General features: G+C 58.0%; 1 protein-coding gene across 8 annotated transcripts in view; it reads left to right on the forward strand.

Annotated features, from left to right (window-relative positions):
* LOC140716321 (von Willebrand factor A domain-containing protein 5A-like) overlaps positions 1-12460 on the forward strand; it is an 88537-nt gene that overhangs the window by 39622 nt on the left and 36455 nt on the right. For 4 of the 8 annotated variants that reach the window (XM_073028910.1, XM_073028911.1, XM_073028909.1 and 1 more), the window contains 7 exons: positions 81-184; positions 2911-3122; positions 3868-3924; positions 5449-5505; positions 6558-6617; positions 7917-8074; positions 10022-10148. In XM_073028910.1, coding sequence (XP_072885011.1) covers positions 81-184; positions 2911-3122; positions 3868-3924; positions 5449-5505; positions 6558-6617; positions 7917-8074; positions 10022-10148 — 775 coding nt within the window. The remainder of the gene's footprint in view (positions 1-80; positions 185-2910; positions 3123-3867; positions 3925-5448; positions 5506-6557; positions 6618-7916; positions 8075-10021; positions 10149-12460) is intronic. The other 4 variants (XM_073028915.1, XM_073028914.1, XM_073028913.1 and 1 more) reach the window with 4 other exon arrangements.

A 12460-nucleotide genomic window follows, 5' to 3' on the forward strand; every position in this document is an offset into this window, starting at 1 on the left:
GGGTTGGAGGTTCAGACAGGCAATGAACCTCACCTGGTGGCCACTGTCCCCGAGGTTCCCTGACTGTTTCTGTCTCGTAGATGGATCCCGACCTGGAGTCTGGGGTGACACTGAAATATTCACTGGGGGAGCAGCCGGTACAAGCTGAGACCAGGTTCAGCCTGAGACCCATCGAGTGCAGGAGGTAACTGTCCCCAAATCCCTCAACTCTGCCCCCACCCTCCGTCACAATATAAAGGCTTCAGGAATAGTCTGCACTCCCCCCACACTATCCCCGTCACGTCCCAATTCAGGATTATTACTATCCCCCCCCCCCCCGCTCAGGGTTCTTGCAAAGAAAACATGAAACACCCAACACATAAAAAAGGACAAATCCCGCAAACGACCAGTAAAATGAGCGAGAAACACAGAATATAAAACATGAAACCACAGAGTCATTGAAACAGTCTTGGACAGTTCTGTTTAGCACTGTGTTGTACAGTGACTGCAGGCCGCAGAAGCAGTCCGCCCCCATCAAAATCGCACAAACTCGCAATAAAATAGGAGTAACCAGACGTCATTAACACATATACGGTGCGCTGTAGCGGACTGGGACACGGAGCCCGGACTCGGACTGGGACACGGAGCCCCGACTGGGACACGGAGCCCGGACTCGGACTGGGACACGGAGCCCGGACTCGGACTGGGACACGGAGCCCCGACTGGGACCCGGACTGGGACACGGAGCCTGGACTCGGACTGGGACACGGAGCCTGGACTCGGACTGGGACACGGAGCCCGTACTCGGACTCGGACTGGGACACGGAGCCCGGACTCGGACTGGGACACGGAGCCCCGACTGGGACCCGGGCTGGGACACGGAGCCCGGACTCAGACTGGGACACGGAGCCCGGACTCGGACTGGGACACGGAGCCCGGACTCGGACTGGGACACGGAGCCCGGACTCGGACTGGGACACGGAGCCCGGACTCGGACCCGGACTGGGACACGGAGCCCGGACTCGGACTGGGACACGGACCGCGTCAACTAGACCTTGCCCAAGACCCAAGCGTGCAGCATCCTCCTCCAGCAGCAGAGAGGGGGAGTGGGTCGGGAATGAATACAGAATTACTCTCAGTCGGTGGCCTTGGCCGTGTTCAAGCACTCTTCTGGAGACTGGAATGGATACACCATGGTTGTAACGGGCTTTGTTAAATAGCTCTTGTTGAGTGTGTCCACACGGAATCATTTCCGAGAAGCCCCGAATGAACCATGAGATCTGAAATCTCAGATCAGAGGCACTCAAGTCTGGAGACCAAGGAATCTACAAGAGGTAAAGGTACGATCTCCAGGCAAAGTGGAGAATCCGGGCCGAGCTTAAATCCACGTGCGATGCGTGAGTGTTGTGGCAGGGCTTGAAAGCTATCCCCTCCTCCAAAGTTAAAACAAGCAACGAGGGTTCAGCAGGGCTTCGCTTCCAGAGGAGCTCAATGCCTCCGTGTTCACTTTGACCACAAGAACACGGAGAGACCATGGCATCTCCCTACGACCCTTAATGTCAGTATCTGAACCTGACATGGGGCCTGCCTTCAGGACTGTGCATCCAAGGAAAGCATCTGGACTGGATGGGGAAACTGGCCACGTACTAAAGACCTGTGCTGGCCAACTGTGTCAGAGACCGTTAAACTCTCGCTTCGACAGTGTGCGGTATCCAATGACTTTGAGCAGTGCCCAAGAAGATCGAGGAGACCCGCCTGAATGATTCTTGCCCAGTTGCATTTGCATCCACGGAGATGAGGGGCTGGCAATGAAGCATGTCATCACCGACTGAGAGATGACTTGGATCAGCTCCAATTTGCCTACCTGAGAAACGGGCCCACAGCAGATGCCATTTCACACAACCCTGGAACATCTGGACAGCAGAAGATGCAGTGACCGGTGCAGTACACCCACTTGCCCCATCACTGAGATGTTCCCATGACCAATGACGCCACGTTAAGGACTGTCTTATTTATTGCTATTTATTGACATTTTCATGCACACAGTCTGTTGTTCTCTGCACTCCGGTTGATCTTCCATTGACCCTGTTACGGTTACTACTCTTCAGATTTGCCCCACGTACAAATGAATCTCAGGGTTGTACACGGTGACATTTCTGTACTTTGATAACAACATTCACTTTGAACTTTGACCACCCGCCCGCCTTCCGCTCTCGTCCCCGTTGATTTCAATCCTGCTTGACGCTTTAATCGGCGAGAAAGGGAGCCGATCAGGGACTCGCGCCCCGTCTCAAGCCAGCTTGGCCACCAGGGCGTACGCTCTGCCCCAAACCTCAGTGACTCCCTCAGAGACGGCAAAGCTCCAGGTCCTGCAGTCGGTCCAAAACCACGCCGTCAAAGTGTGAATCAGGGGTCCCAATCGCGCACGGCCTCGGAGCTGAATCATATTTGAAAGCAGTAGTTCTGTGAGCGGTCTGCAGGACGTCGCTGTCGGTCACACTGTTTGCTGAGCCCATCTTCTGGCTCATCACTCCGGTTCAAGACCATGATGGTTCAGGGGTAATTACTGGTCCTGAGCTCGATGGTGGGCATCCTGAGGCTCTGTACCTTGTCCCTGATGGCAAGGAAAGAGCTTGTCCTGTGTGGTGGGGGTCCCTGATGATGGATGCTGCTTTCCTGTGACAGCGTTCCCTGTAGATGTGCTCAGTGGTGGGGATCTGCGATGGACTGGGCCGATTCCACTACTTTGTGTAGGCTTTTCCGTTCAAAGACAGTGTTTCCACACTGGGCCGTGACACAACCCATCAATATAATCTCCACAGCACATCGAAACACAACTCCATCTCCCACTCCCCCCTTTCGCCCTCTCTCCCTCCTCCCCGTTCCCCTCTCTCCATTTCCAACCCTTTCCCCCTCCCTCTCTCGCTCCAGCTCCTCTGTCCACCGTCTGGCAGCCAAGGCTCTGCTGGGATCTCTGGAACTCGGGGCAGACCGCGACACGGAGCAGGTGAAGAGGCGTCTGGTTGAGATCAGCACCCAGGCCAATGTGGTCTGTTCGCGGACGGCCTTCATCGCCATCAACAAGGAGCTCGGCCAGGCCGTGCAGGGACCCCTTATCCGCAGGGACGTCCCCCTCTGTGCAGGTGGGTGCTGCTAATTGCCGGGGGTGGTGGGTGGGTGAGGGGGTGATGGGTGCTGAGTGGCCGTAAACTCGACCTCGCTGGGGAATAGGGGACTCGCGCTCAGCTGGAGGTGGAGTGAATTGGCTGGGTGAAGTCTCCTTATTTAAAGGGAGGGACAGAGAGGTGTGAACCCCAGCCCAGTCTGTACCTCCCTTCCCATGTTATCCACCTCTCCCCACCTCCATCTCCCTCCCTCGCCCCGGTCGCTCTCACCCTCTCTCCCCCGTCTGCCCCATTCCCACCGCTTCCCGTAGTCTCCAGTGTCCTCCCAACACCCTCTCCACCTCCTCTCCCTCCCTACCACTCTCTGCCCCTGTGCTCTCTCTTCCCCCGACTCTCTGTCCATACCATTGACACTGTGAAGATGTATTTCATTTTCCCCTCTCTCTGCCCCTCAGAGTTGCCCGACACAAATGGGAATATCTGGCCGTAGTTTCAGGGAGTGCTACTACTCCCTCGCCCTCCATCACTCTCCCCTCTCCATCCCTCACCCCTCACTCCCTTGTCCTGCCCACCCCCTCTTCCGCTTCCACTTTTTTCCTCCACCCTCTTGCTGTCTCAGACTCAACAACTCTCTCCCCTTCCACCCCACCTCTTACCTCTCTCCTTGCCCCTCCCACCTCTGCTTCCCCCCACCCCCACCGACCCTCTGCTTCTGCCGCTGACTATGGGAAGAACTGATTCATTTTCTCTCTCTGCCCCTCAGTGAATTACCTGCTGCAATGCGATATGGAGGAATCGGGTATTTGTGAAATTCAATCCGGTAAGTGATCCCACATCCTTCACCCCCCATTCACTGTTTCCCTCCCTCCCTGTCTCCCTCACCTGCGTCTCTCCCCTTCTCCCCCCACTCTCAGCCCTTCCCTTTGTCCCCACTGTAATCCCCTCCGCTCTCCCCTGCTCTCCTCACCCTTCCTGCCCATCTCTACCCCTGTTCTCTCTCTTCCCCCGACCCTCTGTCCATACCATTGACCCTGTGACGATGTATTTCATTTCCCCTCTCTCTGCCCCCCAGTGAGTTTCCCGCCTCCTCACCACCCCCTATACAGATGGGAATATCTGGCTGCAGTTTCAGTGAGTGCAACCACTCCCTCCGCCTTCCAGTCACTCCCTCCCCCGTCACTCCCCCCCGTCACTCCCTCCCCCGTCACTCCCTCCCCGTCACGCCCTCCCCCGTCACTCCCCCCGTCACTCCCTCCCCCGTCACTCCCTGCCCCTGTCACTCCCAACCCCCATCACTCCCTCCCGTCACTCCCTCCCCCTTCCGTCACTCCCTCCCCCCGTCATTCCCTGCCCCCGTCACTCCCTCCCCCCATCACTCCCCCGTCACTCCCTGCCCCCGTCCCTCCCTCCCCCTCCGTCACTCCCTCCCCCCGTCGCTCCCTCTCCCCTGTCGCTCCCTCCCACCCCGTCACTCTTCCTCCTCCTCTCTGTCACCCTCCCTCTCCGTCTTCCAACCCACTTCTCCCCCTCCCCTTTCTCCACCTCCTCCTCCCTCCCCCTCATCTCTCACCTCCATCTTGCCCCCCCATGTTGAGACCCCTCTCATGACCCCTGTCTTGTCGCACTCCTCCCGTCTCGCACTGCCTTCTCATCACCCCACCCTGGTTTCTCCTCTCTGTTTCTCCCCATCTCTCCCCACCTCCCTTCGTATCCCCTCCTCCCCATCACCCTGCTCTCCTCAGCCTCTCTGCTGCTCTCTGTCCCCACTTCCTCCACCTCCCTGTCACTCCGTCTCACTGTATTCCTGTCTGTCTCCCCTCTCTCCCCATCCCAGCCCCCTTTCCCCCTCCCCATTCCACCTTTCCCACCTTCCCTGTTCCCCCATCTCCGCCCACGCCAGCCCCAACCTACTCCCCCTTAATCCCTACCCTCCCAACCCTCACCCCTCATCCAATCCCCTCTCCCCCGCTCTCCTCGTCCCTTCCTGCCCATGTCTGCCCCTGTGCTCTCTCTTCCCCGACTCTCTGTCCATACCATTGACCCTGTGAAGGTGTATTTCATTTCCCCTCTCTCTGCCCCCCAGGGAGTAGCCCTACACAAATGGGAATATCTGGCCGCAGTTTTAATGAGTGCTACTACTCCCTCGCCCTCCATCGCTCCCTCCCCCCTCCGACACTCACCCCTCAATCTCCCTGGTCCTGCCCGCCCCCTCTTCCCCCTTCCACCCCACCGCTTACCTCTCTCCTTGCCCCTCCCACCTCTGCTCCCCCCTGCCCCCACCGACCCTCTGCTTCTGCCGCTGACAATGGGAAGATCTGATTCATTTTCTCTCTCTGCCCCTCAGTGAATTACCTGCTGCAATGCGATATGGAGGAATCGGGTATTTGTGAAATCCAATCCGGTAAGTGATCCCACATCCTTCACCCCCCATTCACTGTTTCCCTCCCTCCCTGTCTCCCTCACCTGCGTCTCTCCCCTTCTCCCCCCACTCTCAGCCCTTCCCTTTGTCCCCACTGTAATCCCCTCCGCTCTCCCCTGCTCTCCTCACCCTTCCTGCCCATCTCTGCCCCTGTTCTCTCTCTTCCCCCGACCCTCTGTCCATACCATTGACCCTGTGACGATGTATTTCATTTCACCCTCTCTCTGCCCCCCAGTGAGTTTCCCGCCTCCTCACCACCCCCTATACAGATGGGAATATCTGGCTGCAGTTTCAGTGAGTGCAACCACTCCCTCCCCCCTCCGTCACTCCCTCCCTCCCCGTCACTCCATCCCCGTCACTCCCTCCCCCCTCCGTCACTCCCTCCCTCCCCCATCACTCCCTCCCTCCCCGTCACTCCCTCCCCCCTCCGTAACTCCCTCCCTCCCCCCTCCGTCACTCCCTCCCTCCCCCCTCCGTCACCTCCCTCCTCCCCTCCCCTTTCTCCAACTCCTCCTCCCTCCCCCTCATCCCACACCCCCTTGTCGAGACCCCTCTCACGCCTCCCATCTTCTCACACTCCTCCCGTCTCGCACCCCTTTTCTCATCACCCCACCCCGGTTTCTCCTCTCTGTTTCTCCCCATCTCTCCCCACCTCCCTTCGTATCCCCTCCTCCCCATCGCCCTGCTCTCCTCAGCCTCTCTGCTGCTCTCTGTCCCCACTTCCTCCACCTCCGTCACTCCGTGTCTCACTGTATTCCTCTCTGTCTCCCCTCTCTCCCCATCTCAGCCCCCTTTCCCCCTCCCCATTCCACCTTTCCCACCTTCCCTGTTCCCCCATCTCCGCCCACGCCAGCCCCAACCTACTCCCCCTTAATCCCTACCCTCCAACCCTCACCCCTCATCCAATCCCCTCTCCCCCGCTCTCCTCACCCTTCCTGCCCATGTCTGCCCCTGTGTTCTCTCTTCCCCGACTCTCTGTCCATACCATTGACCCTCCGAAGATGTATTTCATTTCCCCTCTCTCTGCCCCTCAGAGAGTTGCCCGCTTCCTGCATCGCCACCTGTACTAATGGGAGTATCTGGCTACAGTTACGGTGAGTGCTACCATTTTCTCTACCTCCCTGTCACTCCTTCCCTCCCTCCCTCCCTCCTTCTCCACCTCCTAGCCTCACTCTGCCTCCCAAATAACCTCCTCCCCCTTCTCGCCCCCCCCATCTCACCATGCATTGCTCACCACTGTCCCACTCGGCCCTTTTCAGAACTCCCTTCTCATAGCCCCCTCTCGTCCCCCCTCTAATCACCCCACCCCCACTTTCCTCCCTCTATGAAAGCTCCGTGTGCTTTCAGTGGGACAAAGGTAATGGAGGAAGTCCCAGTTGTTTGGTTTGGGGAGGGGGTGGAGCAGACTCATTGGGGGGGTGGATGTGGTCGGGGTCCAGTGGTGGACAGAGGTTGGGTTGAAGGATTGAAGTGTGAGATGGGGGGGGAGGTGGTTTAGTCTGAGGAAATGTGCTCCCGTGTAGAGCCAGGGCAATCTGGAACACAGTTAGTGTCTGCAGGGTCATCTATCACTGCAGTTTCTGCAAGGGAGTGCAAACAGTGGTGGCAGTAGGTGGGGTGGGGCGTGATGGAGGGGCTGTGGCAGACATGGATGAGATGGGGACAGTGGGCACGGATCCGAGTCAGAAACAGGCCTTTCAGCCTAACAACTCCATGCTAACCTCGTAGCCTACCTGAACTAGTCCCTGTTGCCTGCATTTGGCCTGCATCCTCTCCTATCCACGTACCTGTCCAAGTGGCTATTAAGGGTGATTGTTCCCACCTCCACCACCTCCTCAGGCAGCGTGTTCCACATACCCACCTCCCTCTGGGTGAAACAGTTGTCCCTCAGGTCCCGTCATAACCTCTCCCCTCTCCACCTTAAACCTGAGCCCTCTAGTTTTCTTCTCCCCTACCCCGGGGCAGAAAAGACTTGAGGGCACTCACCCTCTCTGTGTCCCTCATGATTTTCTCCGCCACAATCTCCCATGCTGCAAGGAATCAAGTCAATATAACTCAATCCCTCGTGTCCCGAAAACATCCTCGTAAATCACTTCCGCACCCATTCCAGATACACAGATTCTCGCCTCTCAGCAGGGTGACCAAAACTGAACAAACACAGACACACACACACACACACACACACACACACCACACACACACACACACACACACACACACACACACACACACACACACACACACACACACACACACACACACACACTGTGACGGTTTCTGTGAGTGAGGGAAACAGAGTTCAGGGTTATTACACATCAGCACCAGACTCTGCAACACAACGGGGGTGATGGACGGAGGCAAATCCCTCTGATCCTTTTCCTTTGCCTCAGCAGATGAGGATGAGTCGCTCGGGCCCCCTGCCCCAGACGAGTCTCCGGTGCTGAAGCTGATCGCGCTGCAGAACGCAGACGGATCCTGGACTCCAGACCCCGGCCTGGAGTCACTGCTGGGCCTGAGCCCTGGCCAGGTCAGAGGAGGCCTGCCCCTGAAGGTGAGCTTAGGGAGACTGATCCCAGTGTCAGGAGGTTGTGCCTCGGTTACTTGGGCGCTAAGGAGACCGCATGGGTCACACGGTGGACCGCGTCAGTCTCCTGAACGAGGGGAGGTGGTGAACAGGTCAGGAGCAGTTCAGGGAAGGCCGATCAGACAGGTGTCTGGATCGGGTGGGTCGTCCCAGGGGAAGAGGTCAGACAACTGGGCTTGAGTCCATGTGGGAGAGGGAGCTGGATTGAAGTACTTCCCATCCCGAGAAAGGGGTTTAAGTGGGTTGGCGTGGGAATTGTTTCCTCATTCCAGATTCACCCCAGTGACCCCTAAAGGGAGAGGCCCATCTGTAATGAAGACAGGGGAGTTTTCTAACATGGGGGCCGGGGCAGCTGGTTGGAACCCTCTCCCTTGTAGGGCAGTGGGAGCCAAGTCCGGGGATCTCTGCTGTGATCTGACCCTGTCCCTGGGAGTGTGTGACGGGACGGTGTGGAGGGAGCCGCACCCTGTGTCTGACCCTGTCCCTGGGAATCTGTGACGGGACGGTGTGGAGGGAGCCTCACCCTGTGTCTGACCCTGTCCCCGGGAGCGTGTGACGGGGCGGTGTGGAGGGAGCCTCACCCTGTGTCCGACCCTGTCCCTGGGAGTGTGTGTCGGGACGGTGTGGAGGGAGCCTCACCCTGTGTCCGACCCGGTCCCCGGGAGCGTGTGACGGGGCGGTGTGGAGGGAGCCTCACCCTGTGTCTGACCCTGTCCCTGGGAGTGTGTGACGGGACGGTGTGGAGGGAGCCTCACCCTGTGTCTGACCCTGTCCCTGGGAGTGTATGACGGGACGGTGTGGAGGGAGCCTCACCCTGTGTCTGACCCTGTCCCTGGGAGTGTGTGACGGGACGGTGTGGAGGGAGCCTCACCCTGTGTCTGACCCTGTCCCTGGGAGTGTATGACGGGACGGTGTGGAGGGAGCCTCACCCTGTGTCTGACCCTGTCCCTGGGAGTGTGTGACGGGTTGGGGTGGAGGGAGCCTCACCCTGTGTCTGACCCTGTCCCTGGGAGTGTGTGATGGGACGTTGTGGAGGGAGCCTCACCCTGTGTTTGACTCTGTCCCTGGGAGTGTGTGATGGGACAGTGTGGAGGGAGCCTCACCCTGTGTCTGACCCTGTCCCTGGGAGTGTGTGACGGGACGGTGTGGAGGGAGCCTCACCCTGTGTCTGACCCTGTCCCTGGGAGTGTGTGATGGGACGGTGTGGAGGGAGCCTCACCCTGTGTCTGACCCTGTCCCTGGGAGTGTATGACGGGACGGTGTGGAGGGAGCCTCACCCTGTGTCTGACCCTGTCCCTGGGAGTGTGTGACGGGTTGGGGTGGAGGGAGCCTCACCCTGTGTCTGACCCTGTCCCTGGGAGTGTGTGATGGGACGTTGTGGAGGGAGCCTCACCCTGTGTTTGACTCTGTCCCTGGGAGTGTGTGATGGGACAGTGTGGAGGGAGCCTCACCCTGTGTCTGACCCTGTCCCTGGGAGTGTGTGACGGGACGGTGTGGAGGGAGCCTCACCCTGTGTCTGACCCTGTCCCTGGGAGTGTGTGACGGGACGGTGTGGAGGGAGCCTCACCCTGTGTCTGACCCTGTCCCTGGGAGTGTGTGATGGGACGGTGTGGAGGAAGCCTCACCCTGTGTCTGACCCTGTCCCTGGGAGTGTTGAATTATTCACTGACTGCCATATTCGGCCGTTGAGCCCAAGTCTTTGAGTATATTTAACTCAGACGTTGATAGGTTTTGATTAGTGAGGGTGTAAAGGTTACGTGGAGAAGGCAAGAGATCGGGTTTGAGGGGGAAATAAATGGGTCATGATTGAAAGCCTGAGCAGACTCACTGGCCTGGATGGCCTGATTCTGCTCCTGGGTCTTACGGTGAAACGGGTCTGTGACCGGCTCCTGTCCCCCCTTCTCCCACTTTCAGGATATGGACCTCACTCTGTGGACCACCATCTTGGCCGTGATCTGGCTGAACGCCTTTGCTGCCGACTCCAAGGACGAGTGGGATCTGCTGGTGAAGAAGGCCCTGTCCTGGGTCCGGGCCCGAGCAGGTTAGGCCAGAGGGTGACGGTCAGAGCCCCAAATTAAACAGCTCAGGGGTCGGGCGGCATCTGTGCAGGGAGAAGGGTGGCCGATATTCCGGGTGGAGACTCTGTGTCGGGAATGAGAGTGGGGAAGGGTGGGAGGCTGGTAGTGAAAGGAGAGGGGCAGGGGTGGGGCAGGGTAGGGTTGGTTGAGGGGTGGAACCAGGGTGGGAGGGGGTGATGGTGCTCTCACTTATTGAAGGAGGGAGGGATGTCCTCTCCCTGGTTGGGTGGCGGGAGAGAGGAAAGGAACTCGAGGGGAGTGAGTGAATCCCGGAGAAGGACATGGAGGATGTTGAGAGCTGTGAGGCCCATGATCACGTGCTGGGGCATTTGTCTGATGAAGGAGGAGGGGTTTAGAATGCCTGCAGGATTCTTCACCCCTGACTGGGTGAGAGTGGAACTCGAGGTGATAGGTTTCGGGTGAAAGGTGAATCTGAGGGGATCTTCACTCAAAGGGTAGTGTAGGTGAGGAACGAGGTGCCAGCGGAAGTGGAGGTTGTGGGTTCATTAATAACACAGAACACGACAACACAGTAACGTCCCTTCAGCACACGATGTTGAGCCGAGCTTTTAACATACTCTGAGATCAACCTGTCCCCTCTCATACACACAAACTACTCTGCAGATGCTGGGGTCAAAGCAACACGCTGGAGGAACTCAGCTGGCCGGGCAGCATCCGTGGAAATGAGCAGTCAACGTTTCTGGCCGAGACCCTTCGTTAGGACTGAAGAGGGAGGGGGCAGGGGCCCTATAAAGAAGGTGGGGGGAGGATGGGAAGGAGAAGGCTGGTGGGTGAAAAACCAATAAGGGGAAAGATCAAGGGGTGGGGGAGGGGAAGCAGGGAGGGGATAGGCAGGAAAGGGGAAGAAGGGATGTCAGGGGGAAAGCACCATGGGTATTAGAAGGAAGTGGAACCATGAGGTGGGTGATAGGCAGCTGGAGGAGGAGGCAGAGTGAAACTGGGATGGGGGAAGGGAGGGGGAGGGAATTACCGGAAGTTGGAGAATTCAGTGTTCATGACGGGGGGCTGGAGACTACCCAGACGGTAGATGAGGTGTTGCTCCTCCAACCTGAGTTTGGCCTCATCACGGACATATCTGAATGAGAATGTGAATGAGAGTTGAAGTGGGTGGCAACCAGGAGATCTTTCCCCTAACTGGAATAGGCAGGATAACAAGGTGGGGGGAAGGGGGAGGGAAATAAGCCGGCTGGTGTTGGGGGAGAGCGGGTGAGTGGGTGGAGGGGGGACGGAGAAATAGAGTGATGTGAGAAGCTGGGAGGTGAGGGGTGGATGAATCGAAGGACCGAAGATGGAGTGTGACAGGAGAGGACAGCTGACCATGGGGGAACGGAAAGGAGGCAGGGAAACAGAGAGTGGTGATGAGCTGGCATTGAGGGTGGAGGAGAGGAAAGGGTGAGAGGGCCACTGGAATGCGGGGGGAGGGGGGCAAACAGGCCGGGACAGAGAAATGGTAGATGCAGTTTAATTCGAGTGTCAGAGAGGTCAAATATAAGGGGCAAGTGCTCTGTCAGTGGCAGGGTCCTAAACAACAGCATCGATGTAGGGAGGGGTACCGGGGTCCAAGTTCACAGCTCACCGACAGTGATCAGGCAGATAGATAGGGGAGGGTAGCTTTCATCACTCAGGGGGTGGAGTGGAAGAGTCAGGAAGTCATGTTGCTCCTATATGAAGCTTTGGTGAGGCCACCCTTGGAATATTGTGTGCAGATCTGGTCACACAGATGACAGAAAGGACAGAGAGGATTCGGAGAGGGTGCAGAAGAGATTCACCGGGACGCTGCCCAGTTGAGAGGGGATGTGCTACAAGGACAGGTTGGACAGGCTTGGGGTGTTTCCCCTGAAAGCTGCGGGGACACTTGATAAAGTTTAAAAAGTTACTAATGTCACGGGTCAGACAGATGTCCATCTCAGTCCATCTTCCTCAGGAGGATATCTGTAGACTGACCGGTGTCACTCAGTCCCTCTCCCTCAGGGGGATATCTGTACACTGACTGGTGTCTCTCAGTCCCTCTCCCTCAGGGGGATATCTGTACACTGACCGGTGTCTCTCAGTCCCTCTCCCTCAGGGGGATATCTGTAAACTGACCGGTGTCTCTCAGCCCCTCTCCCTCAGGGGGATATCTGTACACTGACCGGTGTCTCTCAGTCCCTCTCCCTCAGGGGGGTATCTGTACACTGCCCTGTGTCCCTCAGTCCCTCTCCCACAGGGGGATATCTGTACACTGACCGGTGTCTCTCAGCCCCTCTCCCTCAGG

The sequence above is a fragment of the Hemitrygon akajei genome, chromosome 25 (assembly GCF_048418815.1).
Source record: "Hemitrygon akajei chromosome 25, sHemAka1.3, whole genome shotgun sequence".
NCBI classification, from domain to species: Eukaryota; Metazoa; Chordata; class Chondrichthyes; order Myliobatiformes; family Dasyatidae; genus Hemitrygon; species Hemitrygon akajei.